General features: G+C 35.0%; 1 protein-coding gene across 1 annotated transcript in view; it reads right to left on the bottom strand.

The window, feature by feature from the left end:
* Positions 1–25,681, bottom strand: part of LOC106100053 — an 80,229-nt gene that overhangs the window by 17,010 nt on the left and 37,538 nt on the right. Inside the window, exons 8-9 of the mRNA XM_013278793.1 lie at positions 8,606–8,705; positions 8,278–8,403 (exon numbers count right to left, since the gene is read on the bottom strand). Coding sequence (XP_013134247.1) covers positions 8,278–8,403; positions 8,606–8,705 — 226 coding nt within the window. The remainder of the gene's footprint in view (positions 1–8,277; positions 8,404–8,605; positions 8,706–25,681) is intronic.

Genomic DNA, 25,681 nt, shown 5'->3' on the forward strand with positions numbered 1-25,681 from the left:
CGTAGCGGCGGCAGCTAATTTATGTGGGTTATCACAACAGCCGCCGCTACTGATGTTTCAAACAATAACATACAAATGAAATTCTACTAAACTATAAAAATATCGAATGCCAAATCAACGAAATATAAATATCGAATTATACAAACACATCTTATTCTTTGAATTGAAACTATTTACCGGTTAATGTTTTAATATTAGAGATGTTGATAAAATTACTCGGAAAGATTTTTTAATTTACCACAATATTAGACATAGCTGTTGCTCGCGAATTCACCCGCGTGAAATTAAAAAACATAGTCTATGTTACACAAAGATAAATTACCTTTTTATTGGTGAAATACTTTTTGAAATCGGCGCTGTAGTTTTTACGCGCATCGAATGCGTAAAAATACAAATCTTTTCTCTTCACAATATTAGTAAAGATCAATTGCTGTACCAAGAGCAACATTTTAGACCTCAAGTTTTTTTTTTATAATATAAGGTGGCAAACGAGCAACCGGCCACCTGAATCCACCGAAATGGAAAGCGACCGCTGCCCATAAACATCCGCAATTGCAGATGCGTTGCCTACCCTTAACTGACGGAGGAGGAGATGCACATAAAGAGGACATTTCCCCTTCCTATGCGTCTCCTCACCGTCAAATCCACTTTTCCTTCCCATCCTTTCCTCATAAGAAAAGGGTGGAAAAAAAAGGGTGGGACTAAAATTAGGCCTCCGGCACCACACTCATCAGACGAATCGCGGAATTGCTTCGACTTTACGCCTGTTTTCTGTGTGGTCGTGGTATTGCACCGGGCGAGCCGGCCCATTCGTGCGAAGATGTTAAAGCGGGCTCTACCACTGTTGAAGTTGGCTGTTGAAGTCAAGTTGCCAAAATAATAAAAAAAATTTACTTCAAGGCGCCTTACTATTCCCGTTATAATAGCTGCCACAAAAATACAAAATAAGTAGCCTAAGTGTGTAGAAGAACTGGCGTTTTCACAATAAATATTTACCTAAATCCATAACCAACTGAAATCTAGTTCTAGGAATCTATTAGAGGTGATCTGAAATTATCTTTGTGTTATTTACGTCACATCCTCATGCGCACTGACTCACGACAGATAAAAGCCGACTCTAACGCAAGAGCACATTAAAATCTGCAAAACCGGGAATCGATCGCATCGCCCGGACACCGGGACAGGTGCCAAATGCATTGATGTTTGTTACGTACTCAAAGGTACACACCTTGGTCAAGGTAAATAGTAAATTATATAAACATATCGACTCCGTTAAAGTTAAATTTATATACATACTAGCTTTCGCCCGCGACTCCGTCCGCGTGGAATAAAAAAAAACAAAAGCGAGAAGCCTATATGTTCTTCCAGACTATGCTCTACGTCTATGCCAAATTTCATTAAGATCCGTTCAGCCGTTTAGGCTACAAAGTCTAAAAAACATCCATCCATCCATCCATCCATCTAAACTTCCGCATTTATACTCGTAATATTAAAAATTACTGGACCGATTTCAAAAATTCTTTCACCATTAAAACTTACGTTATCGCTGAGTAAAATAGACTAACATTTTTACTATTTTTCTGTTTCACGTGGACAAAGCCGCGAGCAACAGCTGGTTTTTCTTCTCTTTTAAAATTTTTTCACATAGTACATTCATCCAAACTTTAGTATTTATCAGTAAGAAGTATGATTTATTGACAATTATTTTAAACACAGAAGCTATTAATTATAAATTATTTTTACATAACGCGAAATATTTCTGGGCCGACTATTACATTGTGATTCACGATTTCCTGAACTATTTCTTTCTAAAGAGTCAGAGATAAAGTGACACACGAGGATACATAAATAGATATCCTACTGATGTTTCCGACATCGGCAGTTGCAGTCTTCTGCGAAATGCTCTCCTTCAATGTTGAGTAACGCACCTCGATCTGCTGCCAAAATAGCGACATTGGCGCCAAATTATTCTTTTATACAAAAAATTGAGATATTCATTTTAATAAAGATACGCGCAGATAAGATGTTTTCCTGTTTATAAAATCTTTTCATCGCCTACGCAACTGATTGGTATACGATAGAATCTTATTTTCAACTTAAATTGTCAATAAATGCAACGCTTACCGACACAAGTGTCTTATTTAAAAATTTTGTATAAATTAAAATTGTGCATTTTAACTAGAAATCTAAGAAACCTTGAATACCAGAAGGACTATAAGAAATGCTTTAGTAGACACTAGATAATGTAACTAAACGCACAGAAGACTCGGCCGTGACCCATCGCCTATTCCCGTGCTGTGGCGTGCCGTGTGTTGCAATCACGAAATCAGAACAATTTCACGGACTCGTTTACCAAGACGGTTTACGTTAACTGAAATAATTGAACTGTAGTTTTTGTTAGCAATTAGTTAATTTCTCGTAAGTCTACTAACAAATTTTAACTGAATATTTACATGTTAAAAACCTATGAAGGTGTAATATGGCCGAATATTTCAGTTTTGCCTTTAGCCACTTCCTTGGCTGAAATATACGTGAATAAGCTAGAGTTTTTTTTTTTTCAAATATTATACCCGATTGGAATGCTGTGTAATCGATCTCGCACTTTGATGCCGCTCACATATCTCGTAAAATCATCGTTAATTATATTTATGTTTAATGCCTCGTTTTATTTGAAGTGGCAACTGTTCTGACGCAGCGAACGCGTCATCAACGAACGGTACACAGTATTTAGACATTTCTAAAAAAAATTCCATGCGATGGTTACATTTTAAGAAGTATACGAATGACTGAGTGATGTGACTAAAAATTACTTCAGTAAGAAATATTGTTTATAAATGTTACGAGCGAAACTGAGAAACACCTTTTAGTGATTTCAAAAGAACATAACCATTTATGAACTTGATTCGATGTTTAATTTTGGCCAGTACATGAGGATAGTAGTGCAAGGCTGGCATGGACTGCATTCTATGAGGTTATATGGAGGGGCTCACACTGAATTTTTAGTTGTGCAACTAAACAGTTGAATTTGCTGCGAAACAATCGACAATCGCACAATAATTGTCCGATTGTTTAGTTAAGGGTGTTCGCCCGCTCTTAGTGTTTACATTACGCCAATACGCTAAAGCTGATTTTGGCCACTTCTGGCATAATATAAACTAGGCATTAGTTACCTATTACGTCTGCTTAATTCGCAATGAATAACATTTAACCCAAGGTTCACAACGAGGCAATTAACATCTATTCTAATATCATAAAAAGAAAAAAATGTATTTTTGAATTTTTGCACATATTGAAAAAGCTCAAAAATTAATGGGACGATTTCAAAAAGTCTTTAACCATTAAAAAGCTACGTTATCAGTGAGTAACACAGGCTATGTTTTTTATTATTATTTTATTACACGCGGGCGCAGTCGCGAGGTACAGCTAGTTTAGTATAATCGTATTTTTGCGTAGCGACACATCAATTAGTCAAAGGCGGACAGTACGCGACTAAATCCTCTTATCAATGATAAGCTGTTGTTTTGGTACATGTGCAAATCCGCGGCCGAAACGCACTCGACCACCCGCCACTTACCACTCGCTATATCTCCCGCCCACGCCCGCGCCCACTGACAATGTTTATCCTAATTCAGATGTTATATCTCGCTACTGAAGTACGTTACGTTGTTTCTATACTATTGTTACGCAGTGAATTTCCTTATCTATATCTATACTGATATTATAAAGAGGAAACATTTGTATTCTGTATGTATTGAAATAAAAAACTACTGGGTCGATTTTAAAAAATCTTTCAGTTAGATAGATAATTTATCTGCGATTAGTACTTTAACTTCACTCGGACGAATAAGAAATAAAGTAAAGGCCATTAATTGGTAACTAACCATGTCTCTTAATGGTTTTAGTATAACATCATCATCCGCTTGCACTTATCCCTTATGGAGGGTCGGCACAGTATGTGCTGCTCTTCCATACATCTCTATCAGCCGTCATATCTGAATCCACTCCTTTCTTAAGCATATCCTCTTTCACACAATCCATCCATACTTTCTTCGGTCTTCCTCTTCCTTTGTAGCCATCCACATTCAATCTCAACACTTTCTGGTTTATGTCCCCATCAGTTTAGTATAACAAATCTCAAATAATTTGTTTACAAAGACTAGTATTTTAGAACCGTGCGAATTACTGATAGAAATTATTGTTTATTATTAAGGATGCTTACAATATGTATTTTTATATGATATACTCCATTCTCCAAGCCTAATTTACGTCACTTGGCACGCTCTCTGGCAGAGTCGCTCCAGCTGTAAGTTCCGTGGCGCGGCTCCATTCAGTAACTCGTCTATCTCTACGTGGTAAAGATAAACAAACGCGAACTTTTCAATAACATGTTTACTTCAAACCTCCATTCATACAGAACATAAAAGCTTTAAATTTAACTATTTTTTTTAAGTTCGTGATAACTTTTTAAGATTTCAGTTATAAAAAGCTTCCTTAAAATATTCAGTGATGTTTTTAAGATAAATTCCAAGTATTATCACTAAAATTTCAAAAACCATGAACGAAATTTTTTGTACAGATCGGCAGTGAAACTTCACGGTAATTAAGTAAATTCAATGTAAGCCTCCCCGACATTAATTCGTCGAGCCCGCATTGCGCTACTGCATTGCGACGTCTGCCCACCCCACCACACCCTATTGTCTTATATCTGACAGTTTACAGCTGAACCATCCGAATTCATAAAGTGTTTACTTACTATGAACAATACCAGCATTGTTTATCTTAAAATTGCAAACTACAGCTACGAAATAATTATAGCAAATCGTAAACATCGAACAGTTCTTAGTAAAAACATTAATATGTCAACATCGTTAAATATATACATGGAATACTCAATCCTTTCATAATGAACAGAACTCTCAGTAATTCGGAAAAGCTACATTAATATACAATGTTATTAAATCCCAAGCACATTCCACAAAAAATCACGAATTTAAGACATAATTAATTTATAAGGAAATTAGTACAAAACTTTACAAAACACGCAAAAATTTGTCCCCAAATATCAAGTAATTCGTCTGCGGAATTCCGCAGCGCGCAGATTCCGACAAATTCAGCGAACATAAACATGGTGACATGCGTTTATATTAAAATTAACACGGTAGTGGTGCAAGGCACAGGCAACAGGCATCGCAACATTAACGCGGAATACGAATCATGAAAACATGTGTCTTATAACGTGGATTTGACGGCGGAGGAGACACATAGGAAGGGGAAACATCTTTATGTGCGTCTCCTCCCCCGTCGATTAAAGGTAAGCAACGCATCCGCTATTGCGAATGTCTATGGGCAGCGGTCGCTTAGCCATTTTGGCGGATTCAGGCTTGCTCGTTTGCTACTTCATAATATATTTTTAAAAAATTCTAGTTGAAAATATATATGATAAGAACCTAGTTAAAGCTTGCCGCCAATTTACAATAGAAACCACCTAACATCTTATATAGAGTTTCATGACTGTCATCATCCGCTATCGCTCATGTGTCGCACCACACGACATCGCTTACTTTTGGCTATCAGCCAGGGCGGCGAGCGATGCGTCTCCCGGTGCAATCCCCTATCGTACACTTTATGTCCACGTATAAAAGTTTGGGATGTTAAGGGACAGGGTCACTGAACTAAATCAAGTGTGAAAAAATATTTTGTGCTATACTAAGATATATTTCGAGAAGAAAACACATTGAAACATGTATGACAACAGAATAATAGTTAACGAAAGATTTTAATATAATTTTATTTGCTACTTACTATTTTATTTGGTACTCGAGTGTAAAAATCTATTAAAAAGGCGCAAAACATAGAAGTTGCTCTTGACATAAACAGATTATTCTCAGTTGCAAAACTTTCCAGCGCCACTGAAGTGTTATTTAATATCCCCGCTGTCAAACTGTCAAACAGAGAACATCCTCCCCCGCCTGGAGCTTCCCCATCCCCCGGGGTGCAGACCGCTCAGTTCTCCCCCAAACGGAAATGTCTACGTCAGTTACTCGATAACAATATTCAAAGCTGTTTAGTTTCAAACTGTTGGTTGCAGCTATTGTTATAACTTAACGCGAGAATTCTCTGTCAGTTTTATCGTATTTTAATACATTTGTTAGTTGTGTTTAACAATAAGGGTGAGAGGTAAAAATCTACCTAACTGGTCATAGTCTATACTAATATTATAAAGAGGAAAGATTTGTATTTTTGTATTTATTAAACTCAAAAACTACTGGGCCGATATCAAAAATTCTTTCACCATTAAATAGATACGTAATCAGCGAGTAACATAGGCTATATTTTTCATTATTTTTTAAAATTCACACGGGCATAATAAACGTAGAAAGAATTTACCGTCAAACCTATATAGAGGAAATTTCAAACATTTTAAAAATCTTATCAAAATCTACCAGACATATAATACCGTAATTTTTTTGTATGTAAATACATTTTCACGTACATACAGATTATGTATTAATGTTTTATATATCTATCTCCGTGTTACATTGCACCGGAGCCACGCTTAGCATACGACACCTCACCGCTCATTGTCGCCCACATATTGTCTATACACGAACACCCACATACTAACACTAGTGTTGTTAACTGTCGATAAATTAATATTTACTAAATATTCAAAAGATACAGAGATGTAGCACTTATTAAAATAAATCAAATAAAACTGCTAACTTCAAGATATTAAAAATACTTGAATTGTTCTTGACGAAATTCAAATTTGTCTCATATTATCGTAGCTTAATGTAATCAAAATTTTATTGTAGATAAAAGTAAATAAAATATCAACGATGAATATTAACACTAGATAAATATTTAATAAATTACTTCTCGTTTATCGATAGTTACAGAACATCGATAATTTTGTCAATCCCTAGTTGCAGATCCGCATAACAATAACAATCGACAATCGATGATATCAACACTAGTTTTTGTGTACAATATGACATTGTTATGTATCCAAAACGAAGTCAAAATGATGTCATAAAAATTACAATTCGAAAATAATTAACGAGCTAAAAAAAATATAAAATTTGTATGAGAAATACTTTATTTAACCGCTGACCAATATCCCTTAATAAAGTTTTCATACAACCTTATTAAAAATTATAAAAATAATAGAAAATTTTTAAATACATCACCAATACGATACAAAAATCAAATAAGCACACCAGAAATAACAACGTAAATGCCTAAAAATCACTCGATTCACTAAAATATTTTTAATTATCTAATTATAATTTAGCAATACGTAAAATTGTGAAACTGCGATGCGTTCAGTTTCGCTCTCCGCGCTATACTGAAAACGCACACCTTCAATTCGCTGAAGACAACCTACACCAGTTTACACAGACCTTCGTCATACATACATCACCAACGATACGATAGCTCACATTAAAACGGACATAAACTATCCTATCCAAACAATTGATCCCTCCAATTCTATACGTATTCTATAGAACATTATGTCCAATTTAACTTGATCCTTTACGCTGTTGGTTATTGGGCTTGAAATGAGTCTACGTAAAATGGATAATCTCGTATCCATTTATATCTGACCTCTGTTCGACTAGACATCGTGAAATTGTAGTTTTTACATAATATAAGACAAAGGAAAATGAACCATATTACTATAGCCTTATAGATTTTATTACCATGAGATTAATAAATTAGTAAAAAATACGCGACAACGCTTAAGAGATAAAGTTCAAAATATCTATTAAAAACCAGTATTTAGTGATCAAAATTGAACCTTTTCTGATTGAAATAAGGTTAAATTTCGATTGTAAGTTGGATACGTCGTTCTACAGTCTGGACAAACTATACCAAAGCATGAGATAGTTTCAGTGCAGTTAGAGAAAATGTAAAAAAAAAAAGTGTCTACATTTCTGCTATTTGTAGCTTAGGAATTTGGTAGTTTAAACATACAAAATATCGTTTATAATGAATTATTTGAGAAAGAAAATTAAAATCTAAGCTATTTTTTAAAGTAACATTCTGATGGTGAAAGAAATGGTAACAATATATTCGATTGTTAGATCTAGACAGTTCTAGTATATTGCTATATTACAGCGGTGTAAACACGAAACATTGATTTGCCTCTATATTCCCGTATTTGCGAATTCTAGTTGTACATTTGTTTCGCGTCGTTTACTATTGACAGACATGTGAGAGACATAAGACAGTGTGTTAGAGGTAGATGCTAAGGCAGTGTAGTGTGGTACTGACTGGTTGTGGTGCGCGGTGAGTCTGTTGGGGTCTGAGGCGTTGCGGTGTTTGCCGCGACGTGGCGCATCCCGCTCGCGACAGCTCTCCGCACGGTTGACGCCACGCCCGCCACCACCTCCACGCCAACTGTATTACAAATTAGTATACAATGAAATAAAAAAATATACACACCCTTAAAAATCATATTACATGAAATTTAAATTAGCGCCATCTATTGTACGACAACAAAAGCTCAACTCAATTTAACGTTACAAGACTCCAATAGATGGCGCTACTAGTACACAAAACTTACTAGTTTTTCTTAGTTTTTATATCAATACAAACATACTTATGCTCCTTGTCGGGTTGTTCTTTGGCGATATCAGAGTTGTCGGCCTCCGCCTCCGCCGCGCTCGGCTCCTCCGTGGAGCCCTCGCGTCGAGACTCGCCTGTAAATGCAATAATAAACATTTTTAATACAACATTCGTTAAGTATTAAAAAAAAAAAACATATCTCGATATATCTTTCTAGACAATTTTAAATCTACAACAAACAAAGTGAGAAATTGAATAACAGGGCATAAAATCTGACAATAATTACATCAGTGCAGTTACTTTATAAAATATAAATTATTAGTATAACTAATTTAATTCAATAAATACGATTTGACGTATTTTAAAACATCTATCACACGAATTTAGCAGATGTTTGTAATTAAAAAATGAATGGAGTTTTAAAAACACCAACTAAGTGGCGTAATCTTTATTCTACACAATAAACATAATATCGAAACAGTATCCGTAATGCTTATAGAGATGACATCAGTGGCTTAAATCATACCCGCATCAAGCGAGTGTACAGTCGGCTGCATAAATATGGACACACTTACAGGCTTTACAAATTTGCATGGGCTTTCGGTTTCAAAAATATGACTACATGTATCCGTCAATAACCTGTATTTATGGTCAAAAATATAAAATGTATATTGCATACACATTTTTGAAACTACTGGAGGCGTATATAAGTTTTCTAAATGTGTATGTGGCTGACTGTACACTACATATTTATATATATATATATGTGTGTATGTATTTTATGCAAGCTAACAAATAGCAATAATTACACATAATACATCTTTGACGAAGATGTGAACAACTACTCGCCTTTACTAGGCTTGTGTGCAAAGCTTCACTAATAGCTCAACAGATGGCCTTATTTAGTAATTTTTATTAACAACTGACTAGTATGTCTAAATTCATATTAAATATCAATTGTTTGTAATTAACAATTATAAGTCACAGGTGGTTGTAATATGACGTCATCTACATACAAACAAGTACTGTGAAATATTCATATGATAAAACCCATAAGTTTCATCCAACAACAAAAAAATAGATAAACATAATACGTATAAACAATAAATGGTATTATTTCCACAGAAAAAAATACATTTAACCCCCTGAGAGGCGGTAAACGAATTCAAAAACGTAATGTCCAACGTCATAGTAATAATTCTATTTTAAAGAACATTTTTCTTAGACAAAAAGTCATATATTTCACTACGAGAAAAACACAGTAATGTCATTAACACGTATACGTAACGAGGTTGGGATAGTTAACCCGTTCTCATTAACACAAGTTGTAAATAATGCTAAAAGCTCTACTGAAAGAATACGATCGTTTTATAATTTAGTAAGCATTTAAGTGAAAAATTGGCAAATAAATAGTTTGCCAAACTTTCTTGAAATTGACTAGCACAACACTATTTAACGTCACACAATCGATGGCTCCTGCGTAAACTATCGTATGTTTTGAAACGCAAAATTTTGCAAGACAAAACTTTACGATGCATCAACCATGAACATACGAAAGACAACCGAAATCTGCAATCCTTCTTTATTTTGATAATAATTACATATTCACACATTAATTAGTATTTATCAAGTCAATTTTAAAACACACAAGTTGTAAATCGGATAACTGTGGCTTACAATAGTCTACGTAGGAGCCATAGAAATATAGAAAATGTGAAGTTTACGTAAAGTTAGTATAAGTTAGATTTATGAATAAACTTAGTCACATAATGGCGACTCATGTTAATTCCCTTAAATCAACAATACGGGTATTTAAATTAACCATTTTGACTCACAACACTGTAAATAAATTTTCCTATAGTTTGAGAAACGTTTGATCTACTTTGTGTAGGAAATGTCGGTCGAGTCGCAAACCATCGATGTAAAGGAGCGGCTATGACCCAAGAGATAGGAATTTTGACACGAAAGCTATGTTAATAGCATAATATTTACTACGCCTAGGCATTGAATACTGTTTATAAATAAAATTAAGTATTTTGGTTATAGAAAATAATAATAATCATTTATTTCAGACATCAAAGATCCATAAGGTGTTAGTGTAAACTTACAAACATACAAAGCACATACAAAAACACTTTATGAAGAGGGAGAAAATAGTTTTCTTACGAAAAACACAATTATTACTAGCATGAAAAGGTCAAAGTGTTTATTTTTAAACACTTATAGCTAGAGTTACATGACTTTGAATCACGGACCACGGGACGCTGGGGACTGAATCCCTGGGTACGATATCGCGGTCGTTCACTCCACTCTATTGCCCAAATCCCACTCGACATAATTCCAGTGCGGGTTCGACGCCGCACATTTAGGTCGGACGATTGCTATTTGCTAAAACCAACAGCGAAATTTATGTCAAACGCTACTCAATGAGCGAAAACAGGAAATGTGTTTAACATTAACGTATATAAATTGATAAATAGCATATACATTGGAAGCATCACCGAATTACGGAGATTTGACTAAACATAGAGCAAGGAAAACACAATATTTTCTGCAACTTATGGAAAAGATATCAGAGTAAATAGTCATAATTACTGACTCAGTCTCATTTACTAACAATTTAACGTTAGCAATAAATAAATATTAACTAGCTGTTCCCATGCGGCTTCATCCGCAGATGATTATAAAAACTTTATTTTATCGTTTACATTTGTCAAATAATCAATTGCAAATGTCAAAATGCCATGACATGATGTCAAACCATGGCAACCTTGATTCCTTGATGTTGGCAGCAACTTATGGTCTTTTTCCCACAATAGGTTTTATCCAAAATATTTACCCCTAAGTGTAATGGCGTGAAAATATATTGTCTAAAGCGTAATGGAAGTGTAGGGCTTTTTATTAAAAGAAGAGTTATTCAAAAATATGCTGTGATTGCTGACATATTAGGCAACAAAGAAGTGTGTGTTTACGCTTTATTATAATAGTATAGATAACTTTACAGACAAACCTTTCAACCAAGCCAATACTTTTAAGTATGCTGAAGTATTTTAATGCTTTATTATATTGAGAATTATTTAAATGAAACTCATTAAAAGCAATAAAGCCAAAAGCAGCAGGCGCCGGTCGCGATGAGATCGTTTCTGGGAACCTCGGCTGGTACATATTTATTGCCAACATAGCGGCAGATGATATCTGCACACAGAATCTTGAACACCATGTCTATATATAGAGATTTATAAATAAAATAAAATAAATTCGATTTATAAAACAACGGAGAAGAGATTTAAAGATTTCTATTAATAACTATTACTAAAGGTTCACTAAATTAATTAAAAGCCAGCAATCCTTAGATTTCATCTATTCAATTTAGTATTAACAGAATAAAACAGCAAACACTAAACGATTAGAAGATGCGTCAACTGCCTTTTGTTGCCAAAACTTAGTCTATCATTATACAAATGATACACAAGATTAAAATAAACTTGGACAGTGCATCTCAGAGACAACCAAAAATAACTCGAGTCGGGAATCAAACCCGCGCTCGTTGCGTCCAGGAGCAGTCCATGAGTCACTGAGCTCAGAGAACCCTTTGTTTATTCCTGTACTTCCTTTACCAACGGAAGTGCTTTCGCGTAACAATCGGATGACGCGCCAATAAACTAAAGGAAGAGGGGACTTCCCTAATACTTTCCTAATTTAGCTTGCATAACCTTATCCGATTTTATAGCTTCTAATTATACAAATGTATCAATACATATGCCGTTGCCCGCGACTTCGTCAGTGCAATATTAAGATAAAAGTAGCCTATAATATGGCCGTCTGACAATCGGCCCAGCCGTGTCAGAGATTACGCGGAACAAATGCGGTTTGCAGACAAACAGATAAAAAAAATATTAAATACTTCGTTATTAGCTACGCAAAAACATCATCTTCCTGAAGTATGGAATTTTTCTTTTAATTACTAACAGACACTACAATTTTATTATATGTAAAGATATAGATAAGCTCCGTGTGGTTTAAACACACGATTAATTTACAATCTAGAAGTTTAAATTTAAACTTCTCGCTTCATTCAAACATCAAGCACATAAACTGGCTTCAACAGATGTGGATGTACAGCATCGCGATGTATGAGCACAAAAAACAGCAGCCAGTTGGCCCATTGACCGTGTGCAGAATGCGGGCCCCACTGCCACGGGCATATATCAATGGAAAATAGGGCTGCCTACTTGTGTCTAGGTAGACATTTCCAGAATATTCCGAGGTTGGAGGCAAATTGATAAGTTTCCATAAGATATAAACAATGTAGTAAGTTTAACGATAAAATGTTTAGACAAAATAATATTGATTTCGATTAAAAAACCATCCCAGAAAAAAATTATTACTTACTATTTTGCAAAACTAATTTCGTAACTTTCAATTTATTTGATTCCTAAAACTCAAAACTTTTAAACAACCAGGTCCAAAAAATGTTACATTATTTATTATCTACTATTGTATAAATATTACCAACCCTAGTATTTCCAAGTGACATAGACTGTAGCATAAACGATCAAGAATGTTGGGGTCAGGGCCGCGTATGAATGACAGACTTAAAAAAAACTCGCTACAAAGTGGAACACAAGGAATTAACCATCAAGTAAAATTACAACTCAAATCTTTAAAGAACTAATAATCGAACTTAATCCAATTTTACTAGCAAACGTTCATAATAACAACACGTTCTAGGAAACTATACGTTTGCATCGCATTACTAATCGCTAATAAACCAAGTCAATTCCAATCACATACAATTGTACGAAGCAAATTTAAGTCACACAATAGAACCAGCTTACAATCAAGAGACTAATTATAAATCCGCAGCAATTAGGACTACAGACAGCCGAATCAAAACTCAAAATACAGCAATAACTGTAGAAACACAAGCCAACGTCGCCCATTTTATAGCATTTCCAATCGTTTTATTGCTTTTTGACCGTTTTATTTTGCACGACCGTTTGGAAGCGACACGTGTGAGCGATCGCAGACTTTACAACTCACAGAATAGTTTACTTCGAGACATTGTTTTCGGACACGGTTTGTGTAATAAATTTCGCCTTTCATGTTTTCATCCAGATTTTATTTCCACGTGACGTCTGCGTTTGTGGTTAATGTGATAGTTTGATTACAAAACAGAGGCGTGCAGAGAAACAAAACATTCTCAGGGTTAAGGATGGTAATTTGAAAAAGCAAGTAAACAACGCTGTTATTTGAATAAGGTTGATTCACCGTAATGTTTAAAATATCGTTATCTCTTTCTGGTCAAAGACAATCAGAAAAAAAAACGACAAATATAATAATTATAAAATTGCTTTGACTACCCAGTCAGGGTAAGAATAGAAGATCGCATCATATTTTTACAGAAAAGCTAATATAAAAACCGCGTAACTGTCTTAGTAGATCGCTATTACAGAGTAATTAGCAAGACTGGTAACATTAGTATAAACAGAATTGTTTCATAACACCCGATTACACAAGTCGATACAACGATAGCATACTGTACAAACAATAACCAGAAACTAAACATAAAAAAAACAATAAAATTAATTGACGTACGTTAAAATTAGTACAGTAACTGATAATAGCCTAAATATCATTCTAGATTAACAAAATTACGTGCCTAACTCGACATGATCAGTACAAACGTTGCACTGAACATACATAAAATTAAAGGTGGCTTTTAATTTATTATCAATCAGTATAAAAGCAAAACATGCTAATTTAATAGATCTGGAATGTTCTTGAATCTGTCATAAAATTGACATGAAAGAAAAACCATCAAGGATCTGTTAATTAAATCAGGTCAGTAAATAAAACCATGTGAAGAGGTTTGCAAATTAATAATTTAGATCCAAGGTTGAGTAAAAAATAACCTAAAAATAATTAAAGTAAAGCAATTGGTATTTAAACCAGTTTAGAAGCCGTGGTAGAAATTTGTTTAAGCAAACATTATTCAAATAACGTTTATTACCATACGATCATAAAATTACCTACCTTTATGCGTCGATGTGCTAAACAGCCAGGAATGTTGTTTGAATGTGTCTGAGTTTCTTTTCTTCTGTATTGGCGGCGTGTCCGCTATACTCGATTGTCTACTTCTACCACCGGTAGATGGTGCTTTCACACTCTTCTTCTTTCCTTTCTTTAAAGTCCCACTATGTGATTTCCTTAGCGTATTCACTTTTACCGATTGACTTTTCCCTCTCACTTTGCTTTTACTTCTAGAAGTTTGTCTACTTAATCTTCTCCTATGTTCCCCCACCAATTTTGGTGGAGGAGGGTCGTCGTCTGAGTCCGTTTCGACGATTGGCACAGCTTGACACAGGGACGAATGTCGGCGTTCTTCTTCCAGAAAGAATTTGGTGTAGTTAAGAATTTCTTCCGTCGTAGCGATCCGGTCAGCAATTTCTAAAACAACTTCCACTGATTTGGAAGAAGTCGGCGTCTTCTTTCTTCTAAGAAAGTTTAATGCGCTGACTGATGAACCTTTGCTACCTTTTCTTGGTTTAGATATATCTGTCGCGCTGCCTTTTCTGCTTTCTGGATTACTTTTATCCTCTTTCTTACTGTTCTTTCTAATCTGATCTAGTTTCATAGTAGACCCATGTATTGAATCTCTATCTTCTTCGCTCCAGAGAGATTCACGTGATTTTCTCTTATCGTAGTTCTTGTCTAGATCTTTTTTGGTGTGATCGAACCACTCATCGCCTAGGTTCTTGACCATTTCTAGGGGGTTGGATAGTGACATTGTCTTGCGATGTCCTCTTTTCGTCTTGGCTTGTTCCGCCTCCTCGTCGGTGACGGCCAGCTTGAGGGACTCCTTGCTTATGGTGGGTGTTTTGCTAAGCCGGGGGAGAGCGTCGTCGCTGGCGGACACGGCGTCACTGTGGCAGTCCGCGGACTCGTACAGCGACTCGTCACTCTCGTCACGACGCTCTGGTAACAATATAACTTATTTTTATTAGACTATTGCACATACTTGGGTTTCCTTGCCATTTTAGATGTCAACGCTAATAACATAGAATTCATTTGCCAAGTAATAATATATTAAATACTAATAAGAATCAAATATTACACGAAGTAATGACCGATTACAAAGTACCAATAACTTTCAATACCTAAGATGAAATAACAAATAGAATAATTCGATAGAGTACGGAGCAAGGTTAGTAAAAAACTAGAACCTATGGTAATTAATTCAATTCCTTTGCCTAGATTAGTAATCGTTGCCAATTACAGAAACAATGGAGATTACGTAAGTCCGTGCCATTTTATTGCGACTCCAGGCCGCAAGAAAAACACATCGCCTTTAGCATACAATAACACGGCGACATAAACAACATAACCTTTGTCTACTTTCTATTTAAGACGTTACTGACATGATTGTTATAGAAACCATTATTTAAAAATTGAAAATCATAAAGTATAAATTTCCCATATTACAAGAATAAGCCGTGAATTCGGACTGATTCTGTAATTATTTTTTACTATAAAATCGGACAGATATATTTTTTTCGATGATTATAATGTTTTAGATACTGCACAAATAATCCTATAGTCTTTGATTGTTATAACGAAAGCTAATACTTACGCAAGAACACAATCCCAAAAGACAGTTGCTACTGAAAGCGAAGTGAGTTCAACCTTTACACTTGTACACTTTCTATACAACAAAAGACGACTTCGGATTAAGACGAGAAAGCAAATCTATGTAAATAGTCTCGTGTCAAAATAAACAATGCACCCGCTAGCGAAAGCGACTTTTTTCACTTTCCATTTCCAAAACATATTTAAACATGCGTAAATTACAATGTAACTACTAGTCATGAGAAATACTAATGATTTAAAATCACTCATACACTAAAGGAAAAATTGGTAAAATTGTAAGGTCCACGCACAAATGTTGCATTTTAGGCTCCCATTCCAAAACAAACAGGAAAATTATAACATTTATCCGTGGTATTTCGTGAAACATAGAACTTCCGTGATATTTCTGACACAGTGTACGTCACCGTCTGTCAGATGATGGGATACATATTGTGCTAGCGGTAGATCAAAGGCTTCGTGTAATTGTACGCTTGTTTTCCTTTCTGTATTCCTAGAGATTATATTTGTTGTTATTTTCTACATATTTGATGAGACTCCGACTTCAGTTAGATAAGCGACGCAACTTCAGCTGTCACATTTGTTAATTGATCATTTTAATTCAAGAGTCTTTTAGATTTCGTTGAGTATACGATATTTACACTTGCAATAAACGACTGAGTGACAGTAAAATTATGATTCTCTTATAAATTCCTATAACACTACTATGGTTTGTTTTGTGAATGAAATGCCACAGTTATAATGAATAAGGGATCGTATTTATTTCTCATCCTACTGTATATACCTGCCTTCATTTACATCCATAAACAAGTTGGGAAATTGTTCAAACTCTCACATAACTATCCGAAACATGAATAGTTTACTTCAACCTGAATTTCTCAGGATATTATATTTCATACACGAAAACATTCACTATGGAGATTCCCATAGCCGAGGTGAGATCACACGGGCATTATCAACACTGCCTTACGTCTGTTGCAACACAGAACACCTCACCTTACGCAAGCCTAGACCTTATCTTGTGTTATTTGAAAGGATTTATGGATGATCGCGTTTGTAGTTCTACGCAACATGTATAGTTTGTTTACATAAAAGATTTATTTGTGAGTGGTTTTAAATATTTATAAGGAATCTCACTAGTGACTTACTTATAGAATAAATATCTAAAAAGCATATAACAGATGGAACAGATACCCATTTAAAGGGCGATAATTTAATGTAGATTTTCTATCTTCCTTGTACATTTTGAAATACTAAAAAAGGCTGAGACAAGTACTGCCGATAAATTACGCAGTAGACAAAGCATGGAGCGACATCTAGCTTTCACGTCAACTGCAGCGACCTTACGCATATGGCAATCCGCGAGAACCTGTTCTGCAAGCAACAAAGAATAAGGAAGTCTACTCGATGGTTATGCGTTCCTTTGTTAACATAAATATACCATAACTGGCACTAGAGCTCATATCTTGATTGGTGATATAAATTCAACTAATGTAATTGCTTGCGTAAATTAAATGCTAGAAAGATCTAGTCACATCGTTTAGGACATCGTGTAGAAAACAAAAGAATATCGACGATTGAAAAAACAAAAGAGAGATCATTTTTAAACAAGCAAATAAAAAGAGAAAAGAACTTTTATCAATTAAGTAAATTCCCAAATATAACTACGTAAATGTATTTCTTAATATCATCATTCAAAATCCCCAAACTCTCTCTAAATTCCTTGTAAACTAATAACGTGACGTCATTACATCGGCGCGATGGTTTTTTAGTAATTTTTTTGCAGCGCGCACTTTTATGAGCTGGCCCCGGGGGGCACAAATTGCAATTACGTTCCGAGACGAGCGAGGAAATAAGAGGACTTAATGCGATGGCGGACCCTACCTGCTGCCTGTCTGCACTGCTATAAGTATCTTACGGATATTAGAATAACAAATTTACAAGCTAAAACTACGAGACAACTATTGACATAAAAATGAAGGATGAAATTTTAACAATCTCATTGTTAGAATCTAAATTACAGACCTATTAGTTATAGATATCAGTCTATAAGTCCATCAGCATTGTGCGCAGTAGAACTTATAAAAATAATGTTGCAACAACACGATCCGCCATCCCGTTCTCTCGCAGGACACTGAGTCATATCTTGTGATCTTTGCATGCACACGTTTTATCTTCGAGCCTTTAGTAATCAGTCGCTTGCAGTTTGATCTGGACTTATCTATATCATTTACAAACTCGAGTCTGTACAAACTAGCATTAAGCACTGGAAGCAGAAAATCTGCGTAACTTTAAGCTTTCGAATCAGTTCAAAGTCATGACCTATCCAAGGTTTAATTTCGCCTATCCCCTCAATTCGTTAAATCAAAACAAACTTGAGTATTTCTTTAGTATACAGTATTCTATTTTAGGTCATGCAAAAATGCTATAAAAACTCGGCCTTGTCTGCTCGAGCTTTACAGTGATAAGAAAGTTGAATCACTCGCAAACAGTTAAAATGGACTTTACAGTTATAGCCAAAGAGCATTTTTTACATTAGCTGAACCTACTTTATGAAAAAACCAAGTTCGTTATAAACAAGATGGTGAGGTAATTATCTTTAGTTATGAGGCCAGGAACAGCGGGTCAGAACTTTATGTGCAAGTTGAAGGTCTTTACGTGCAAGGAACCTTTCCTGAACTAGAATTTGACCGTGGCTTATCGCGTTAACTTCACAGCTTCATATCTCACGATCAACCTTGCTGGTACTCAATGAATCATTACTTATTGGTTTAATTTCATATTTACGATGCACGAAATATTCGCTACTGAATGCTACTTGGACTGTGTTTAGCTATAACTTAGTTACGCACGACATAGATAACACAGAAAATTTGTGATTACCAAATTCAATTTAAAATGTAATTGGCCATTACTACGTATTGTTATATGAAAAAATAATAAATACCTGATTCCGGCAAGGAAAACCCATACAATTGTAACAGAACACTATAAATAAAAGCAATACATACCTAACGATACCCTAATATCTAAAATATCAGAGTACCGTCTTCTTTCCTTGTCGCTCTCTGTCGAGGTCTCCCTCTCGCTTGACTCTCTAGTGGGCTTCAGGAGGACGGCCTTCTTCCTCCTCAACTTGCCCACCACTCCATTCTCTAGAGGCTTCTCCGGCACCGGCTTGGGTTCCCGTTTGAACCACATCATTCCTACCATCAGTTCACTGGTTCACAATGAACCTCATTTGTTTCTTACACTCACACTTCAGTCCGTCTCACTTTACAACACTTGGAGAAAAATATTTAAGAATCCTTTTCACTTTCTATGTTATTTAGTCCGTTGATTCATGTTTAGTGTACCTAGGTCGCACCTTGGGGAACACTCAGTCGCAACATGTTTTGGCAATGTATCCTGAAATTAGGATATCTGTAAGTGGCTGTTGGCATCGAACTTCGAATGCATTCCGAGACAATATGGTATATATTTCAGTCGTATACTGTCACCCTGCGCGTACGCATTCTAATTATATAACACACGCAAATAGACCTCACGTTTTGTTCGTCACATTTTGTTACAATACATTCTGACTCGACGTATTGTCGATGTCATGTCAACTCATGATTGATGGTTTATGAATTAGGGACTATCTTATCATCATTTTATACTCAGAGACAAACAGTTAAATTTATTTTATCCTATAAACGTGGAACTACAGTATATTTAGATTAATCTAAGCAATTTTTCCATTAATGTAGCATAAAGATTTTTGTACGCAAATTATTTTTGGAGCGTAGAACGTGAGAAACAGCACCTGCGTTGTCGACTTTGACTTAATTAAGCAATTGTTTCAAATTGTGGCCTTTAATTGAAACTGTTTTCGCGTTACGTCTCGCTTGCGGCGAGGAACGTGGCTATAACAATGCCATGATAATTATGCAATGGCATAAAGTAAAAAATATAAATATATTTCGTTAAAACTTCCTTAATCCTATTTTAAGTGGACTATTTCTCTGAAGTTATCCACACTAAATTCAAACGTTACTGTGCAATGCAATAAAAGAAACCAACAAAATTACATATAAATTTTAACGGAAACATCAACACAAGACATTCAACGCAAACCTTCAATCGTCATGAGCAACAAATCGACCGGTCGAGTCTAACAATTGGCAGAGGTCGCACTGTAATGGTTTCCGCAAAACAACGGCGATCCTGTCACGAAGATGTATTGAGATGCGTTGCTACTGCAGCGACTGCGACCTCGTCGGACTGGGACCCTGGACTGGCGGTCTGAGGTCGACGTTTCCAATGGTATTACAAGAATTTACAAAGTCTGAGAATGCCTCGAAAATATGCAATACAATTTCAATAAAGATAAAAGATAAACAGAAATTAAAAGATAAAAACAAATAGGTACTAGTTGATAGATAAAAATATAAAAAAAGAGAAATCTTAATTCTGAGATTAAAGAGACAATAAGAACAAATTTTACAAACTTTGGTAAACAATAAACCTGAATGATTGACCAAGAGTTTAATTTCTATTTAAATTAATACAATAAAACGCAAGCCAGAGCTGACACAATTCAAAATACAAAAGCAATATGGATAATTAAGAGGGCGCGGTGATGGGAGCAATAAACTGGAAGTGACCCAATTCGTAACACCGCTTCCTGACACCGCTGGCACGATGCTGGTGATAGCTTTAATAAAAAGGCAACAATAATTCATTTATTCTTAAAAGATTAATGGACAACAACACAATTAGATATTACTTGCTATATGCAACCTAATCTCCCACTTGCTTTCTGACTACTACATCGCTAAGCAAACGCCAACGCGCTAGCAAACGGAAGGGCGGGAGGAAGCGACCTCCGCGCTTCCGACGCGATCCCCGGTCCAATTGCCGGCTGACCGAATTGTACAATATATTGCTACATCACAAATTACGTAGGTATTGAAAAAATTAAACAACGTAAATGTTGACATAGGAACACCATTACGTAAATAATACGAAATTTCCATCATTCTAACGTTAAACGTCTTAGAAACATTTATTTAATAAAAACAGTAAACGAAAATAGATAAAACGTGTCCAAAAGTTATAAAAAGCTTCCGTTATAAAAAAGGCTCGGGGTGCGCCAGACGGGGCAACACTTAAAAGTGCGTTAACTGCAAGTCTGGCCGGCGAGGGGGGCTCGCGCGCTCCGGGGATTATACCGCACTTACATATTTGTACACGTAAAACGCTACGTTTTAATTACAAAATAAGCTAAAACCTAAATTGTTTTTTTTTTATATTGTTATACTATTAAACAAATAAACCCTACACATCATCGGGGTTTACTTTAGTTAAGTATTGTAGATGACTAACAAATTGATATATAAAATACAAACTGCACGTCATTCTATGTACCCAAGAGTTGCTGTGGAATACAGGGATGTTACGAATGCTAAGTTCAAACACGTAATAATTCCACTGATAACCATGAGGTAAATACTATATTTATAATTCAGCTATTAATCATCTAAACGAAGGTCGCAATACAACTTCAATAAATGGCAAGTTCAATATAATAAAGCAATTTGTCTTATAAACCAGACAATAAATTAAATAATGATTTACCGAACAAGGAAGCCAAGAGAAATGTTCAATCCAAGGAAAACAAAATAAAGCTTTAACTACAAAACAAAAATCTAAAACGAGGGAATTAAAAATCCATGATCTATTTAAAGGGTGATTGAATAATTGTTGTATTCCGTAGATAATAAATTTGGGATCGATCTGGAGGATAGAATATTGACATCAGCAGTTAGACAGCTGTGTGTTAGACAGCAAGACAAATGACTGCCGTGACGGACGGTGAGATCATCTGCTAAATAAAGACGAGCATACCTCGTGTAAGGTCACATATTCTAGCTGGATAGTATCGTCGATAACAGACTATATTATGAAATTTCATGACGTCATAAGTCTGAACTCGTTGCATTACCATTTACTGAGAAAAATATTTAAGAAATATAAATAGAATATATTTCCTTGAATTACGAGATCATAGGAATCATTAGCCTAGCCATGCTGTTTGGAATTTGGGCCAGTCCCACCAAATTGTAAATTGTCTGTTAAAGTCCAACGATTTTGTTACCTTATCTGACAGTGACGTCTTTTTTGAGCTATCTGAGGCTCTATCAGCTAGTGGTGGGACAGACCTTTAGTCGTTGAATAGACGAATATAGGCACCTATCGCACTTACTTAAATAGTTTTAAAGGTAACTTATGTTATATTTCTCCCTCTGAAATTACTATAAATATTACATCTGTAATGATCACTTATTGTAGACAGACAATAGTATATCGTAAAGTTAGCAAAGCTATCTATTTGATAAGCCAGTGAAATATGATATTAACGCCGTGATATTCAGTGTCAAAGATTATCAGAGAGGTGCAATGGACATAGAACTCTTGTCAGTAAACAAACAATGGTAAGTTTAATTCATTGCCCTGCGACATCTATAGGACATTTTTCAATTATTACGTGTATCTTACGTAGACAGTATATTCAAAAGAAAAGCAAACAAAAATCATTGCCTAAAACTATACATCTAAAAGTAACGTCCACAAGAGATAATACACTATGTAAGTGTATATAGAAACGGATTCATTATCACAGCACGTGTCTGGTTGCGTGTTCATCGGAGGCAGACCCTCTTAGTTCAGAAATAACCGCGGACGCGCTTCCTGCCCTACAGTGCGCACCTGCGACCGATATAAAAAGAACCACCCTTAGGTAAGGGAGGTGACTACCTTTAAATAACTGAATACGCTTGTCATTATCATTTACGTGACGCAGAAATATATCGCGTTGTATTCAGTAGGGTGGTTTTTCCAATATTCACTTGTGAAAATTAATATCGCAAGTTTTAGTATTTTTTTTTACTCAAAGATACTAATGTTTTCAACTATTGCTACCAGTCGAATACAATTTGAACAATTTGTTTTACGATAGCTTTATTGATTTTGAAGTAATTTGCAACACTTTAGTATTCTTACAACTGACTACTCTACGTGTGTCCAGATTTGGTGGTTCACCACAAAAGGTAATCACATATTGTTTCTGTCATACATAATTAATTTATTACATAACAATAACATTACATAAGAGACAGAGTCTATTCTTGCTGCTTGGTGAAACGATACTTGAAAGTCTTGACTTGACCGTTACCATATGAGGGTAGAAAACTGACGCGCGGTGGGTCCAGATGTCGCCAGTTGTCTGAGACTATCGATTCTCATGCAATTTGACAAGACAATTTCACCTCAGATAAAAACTCGTCTTATCATACTCATCCTATCCATCTCTACGTAAAGTATGTACTCTTCTATGCATATCTAACACCTGTCATGTCTGAATTTATAGGTTCATACTTTCTTAAAACTTACACCTTTGTAGCCATCCAGAAACAATTTGATTACTTTAATTTCTCTTGCAAAATTCATAATTTAGATAAGATATTGAAAGAAAACAGCAAACAGTGATTAATGTAACTTCAAAGTGGCCAAATAACTCCCTACAATAATGTGCTAAGAGATATAGGTACTGTGTTTATAGTCACTTCTGTAATTCTTCTGTCTTGTAAAAAAGTTGGTTTTCATTGTAAACATTTTACATATTATCACGCTTATTTTTTTAAAACAGCTAAATGGAAAGCAAAATAATTAATAGTATATAACCACAGAAAACGAGTCGCGACATTGTTAAAATGTCCGCCAGAGGGTCTCAAAATCGCGCCAAAATATTAACACGAGAAAGCGACGCCAGCGCCACTCCAATGTCAGATGTTTTAAAACAATATCGATTGTTAAATACGAATGAAGGTCGTATCTACCATCTGGTATGACTGGTCTGCATTGTTTGTAGACTGCTGTTTGTCTTGCAGAAATATTATTATTAAAATATCTATCTGTTTGTCTCAGGTGAAATAAAATTACAGATAATATAAGATTTTAAATTGCAATTTACTAGGACAAAACTTTATAATTTTGTATAAATCACTGATTTCATAGATGTCTAAAGAACACATTATCGCCAAGTAACATAGACTACGTTTAATATTGTTGATTCGTTTCATTATTCTAAAGGAAAAAATCTCGTAACTTCTTAAGAATTCTTCGAGACCTAGAATCTAAAAGGAGAAATGATTAGAGATCGTTTTACGATGAAAAATGTTTGTTTGTGCACTAAAATATTGACACACATACGTCTGCAGGAAAACAGCTCGCATTCCGATCTAGACCAAGACTTGTCGATATCGTCTTATACTGAGTTATAGAAATAAACTAGTTGTTGTAACCTTGTTTCTACGCTCTACATTTCAGCTTTTTTTAGTAACGATATTTAAAAAAAATTGAATTTCATTTAGATTAAGTTCGATTTACACGCTGTCCTACTTCGTATCTTATTAATATAAATACGTATATTTAGATAGATGGAATAGTTGAAGGGATCTCGATTAAATTTAGACATAATGATATATTCTACATAGTCTAGAAAATCGCATAGGTTACTTATTAGTTGTTTTTAAGTCTGAAGCCGTTAGTAAAAAGTATTACATCATATCTGTTACTCGCGATTTCGCCGTCGTGAAATTAAAAAGAATAATAAAAAGTATAGCCTATATTACTCAGTGATAAAATAGATGTTTAAGAATGCAAGAATTTTTGAAATCGGTCCAGTAGTTTTTGAGTTATTTCGATACATACATTCCTCTTTATAACATTAAGTATAGAATACAGATACAAGAAATTTAACACGTATAAAGATACGCTATTTATATAAAATCCCCTATTCTTAGACAAGTTGATTGAATGGAGAAGATTTAGTAAACACCGGCCACTCAGCACACGGTAAGGAAGTTACCGTGAACCGTCTCACAGATTTTCACACAAAATATTATGGGAATCCGCGTCGGAATCTCACTATAGAATCCTGACACTTTGCGGAAGTTTAAAACTATTAAATGTGTACCTTTAAATACTGTAATTTTTTTATACATTTTAGAGTCTTATCAAGTGTGTATAAGTAATTAGATATTAGACAGCTGCATTGACCCAGTCGTGCTCTTTTACCATTATACCTACATAGTACATAATGAGTCCCTAGGTCATCATTATAGACAGGTTATTCTAGACTAGACTTTAACATTAGCATGCACAGCTGTTACCGCCTACAGTTTACAAACAAACGTGCATACAAACAAACACGGCTCAGCGGCGATCAACCGGCCGTGTATAAACAAGTTTGATTTCATTGTGTACAAACACGTAGACATTTATTACGATACATTCTTCCGTCATCACAAAATCGCTGAACATTTAAACAATAGCTTGACGTAGATAACACAAATCTCTTCAGACTAACAGAATAATAAAATATATATAAAATGTAATAAACCGAAACCTAAATAAT

The sequence above is a fragment of the Papilio polytes genome, unplaced genomic scaffold (genome assembly GCF_000836215.1).
Source record: "Papilio polytes unplaced genomic scaffold, Ppol_1.0 DF824325.1, whole genome shotgun sequence".
In the NCBI taxonomy this organism is placed as follows: Eukaryota; Metazoa; Arthropoda; class Insecta; order Lepidoptera; family Papilionidae; genus Papilio; species Papilio polytes.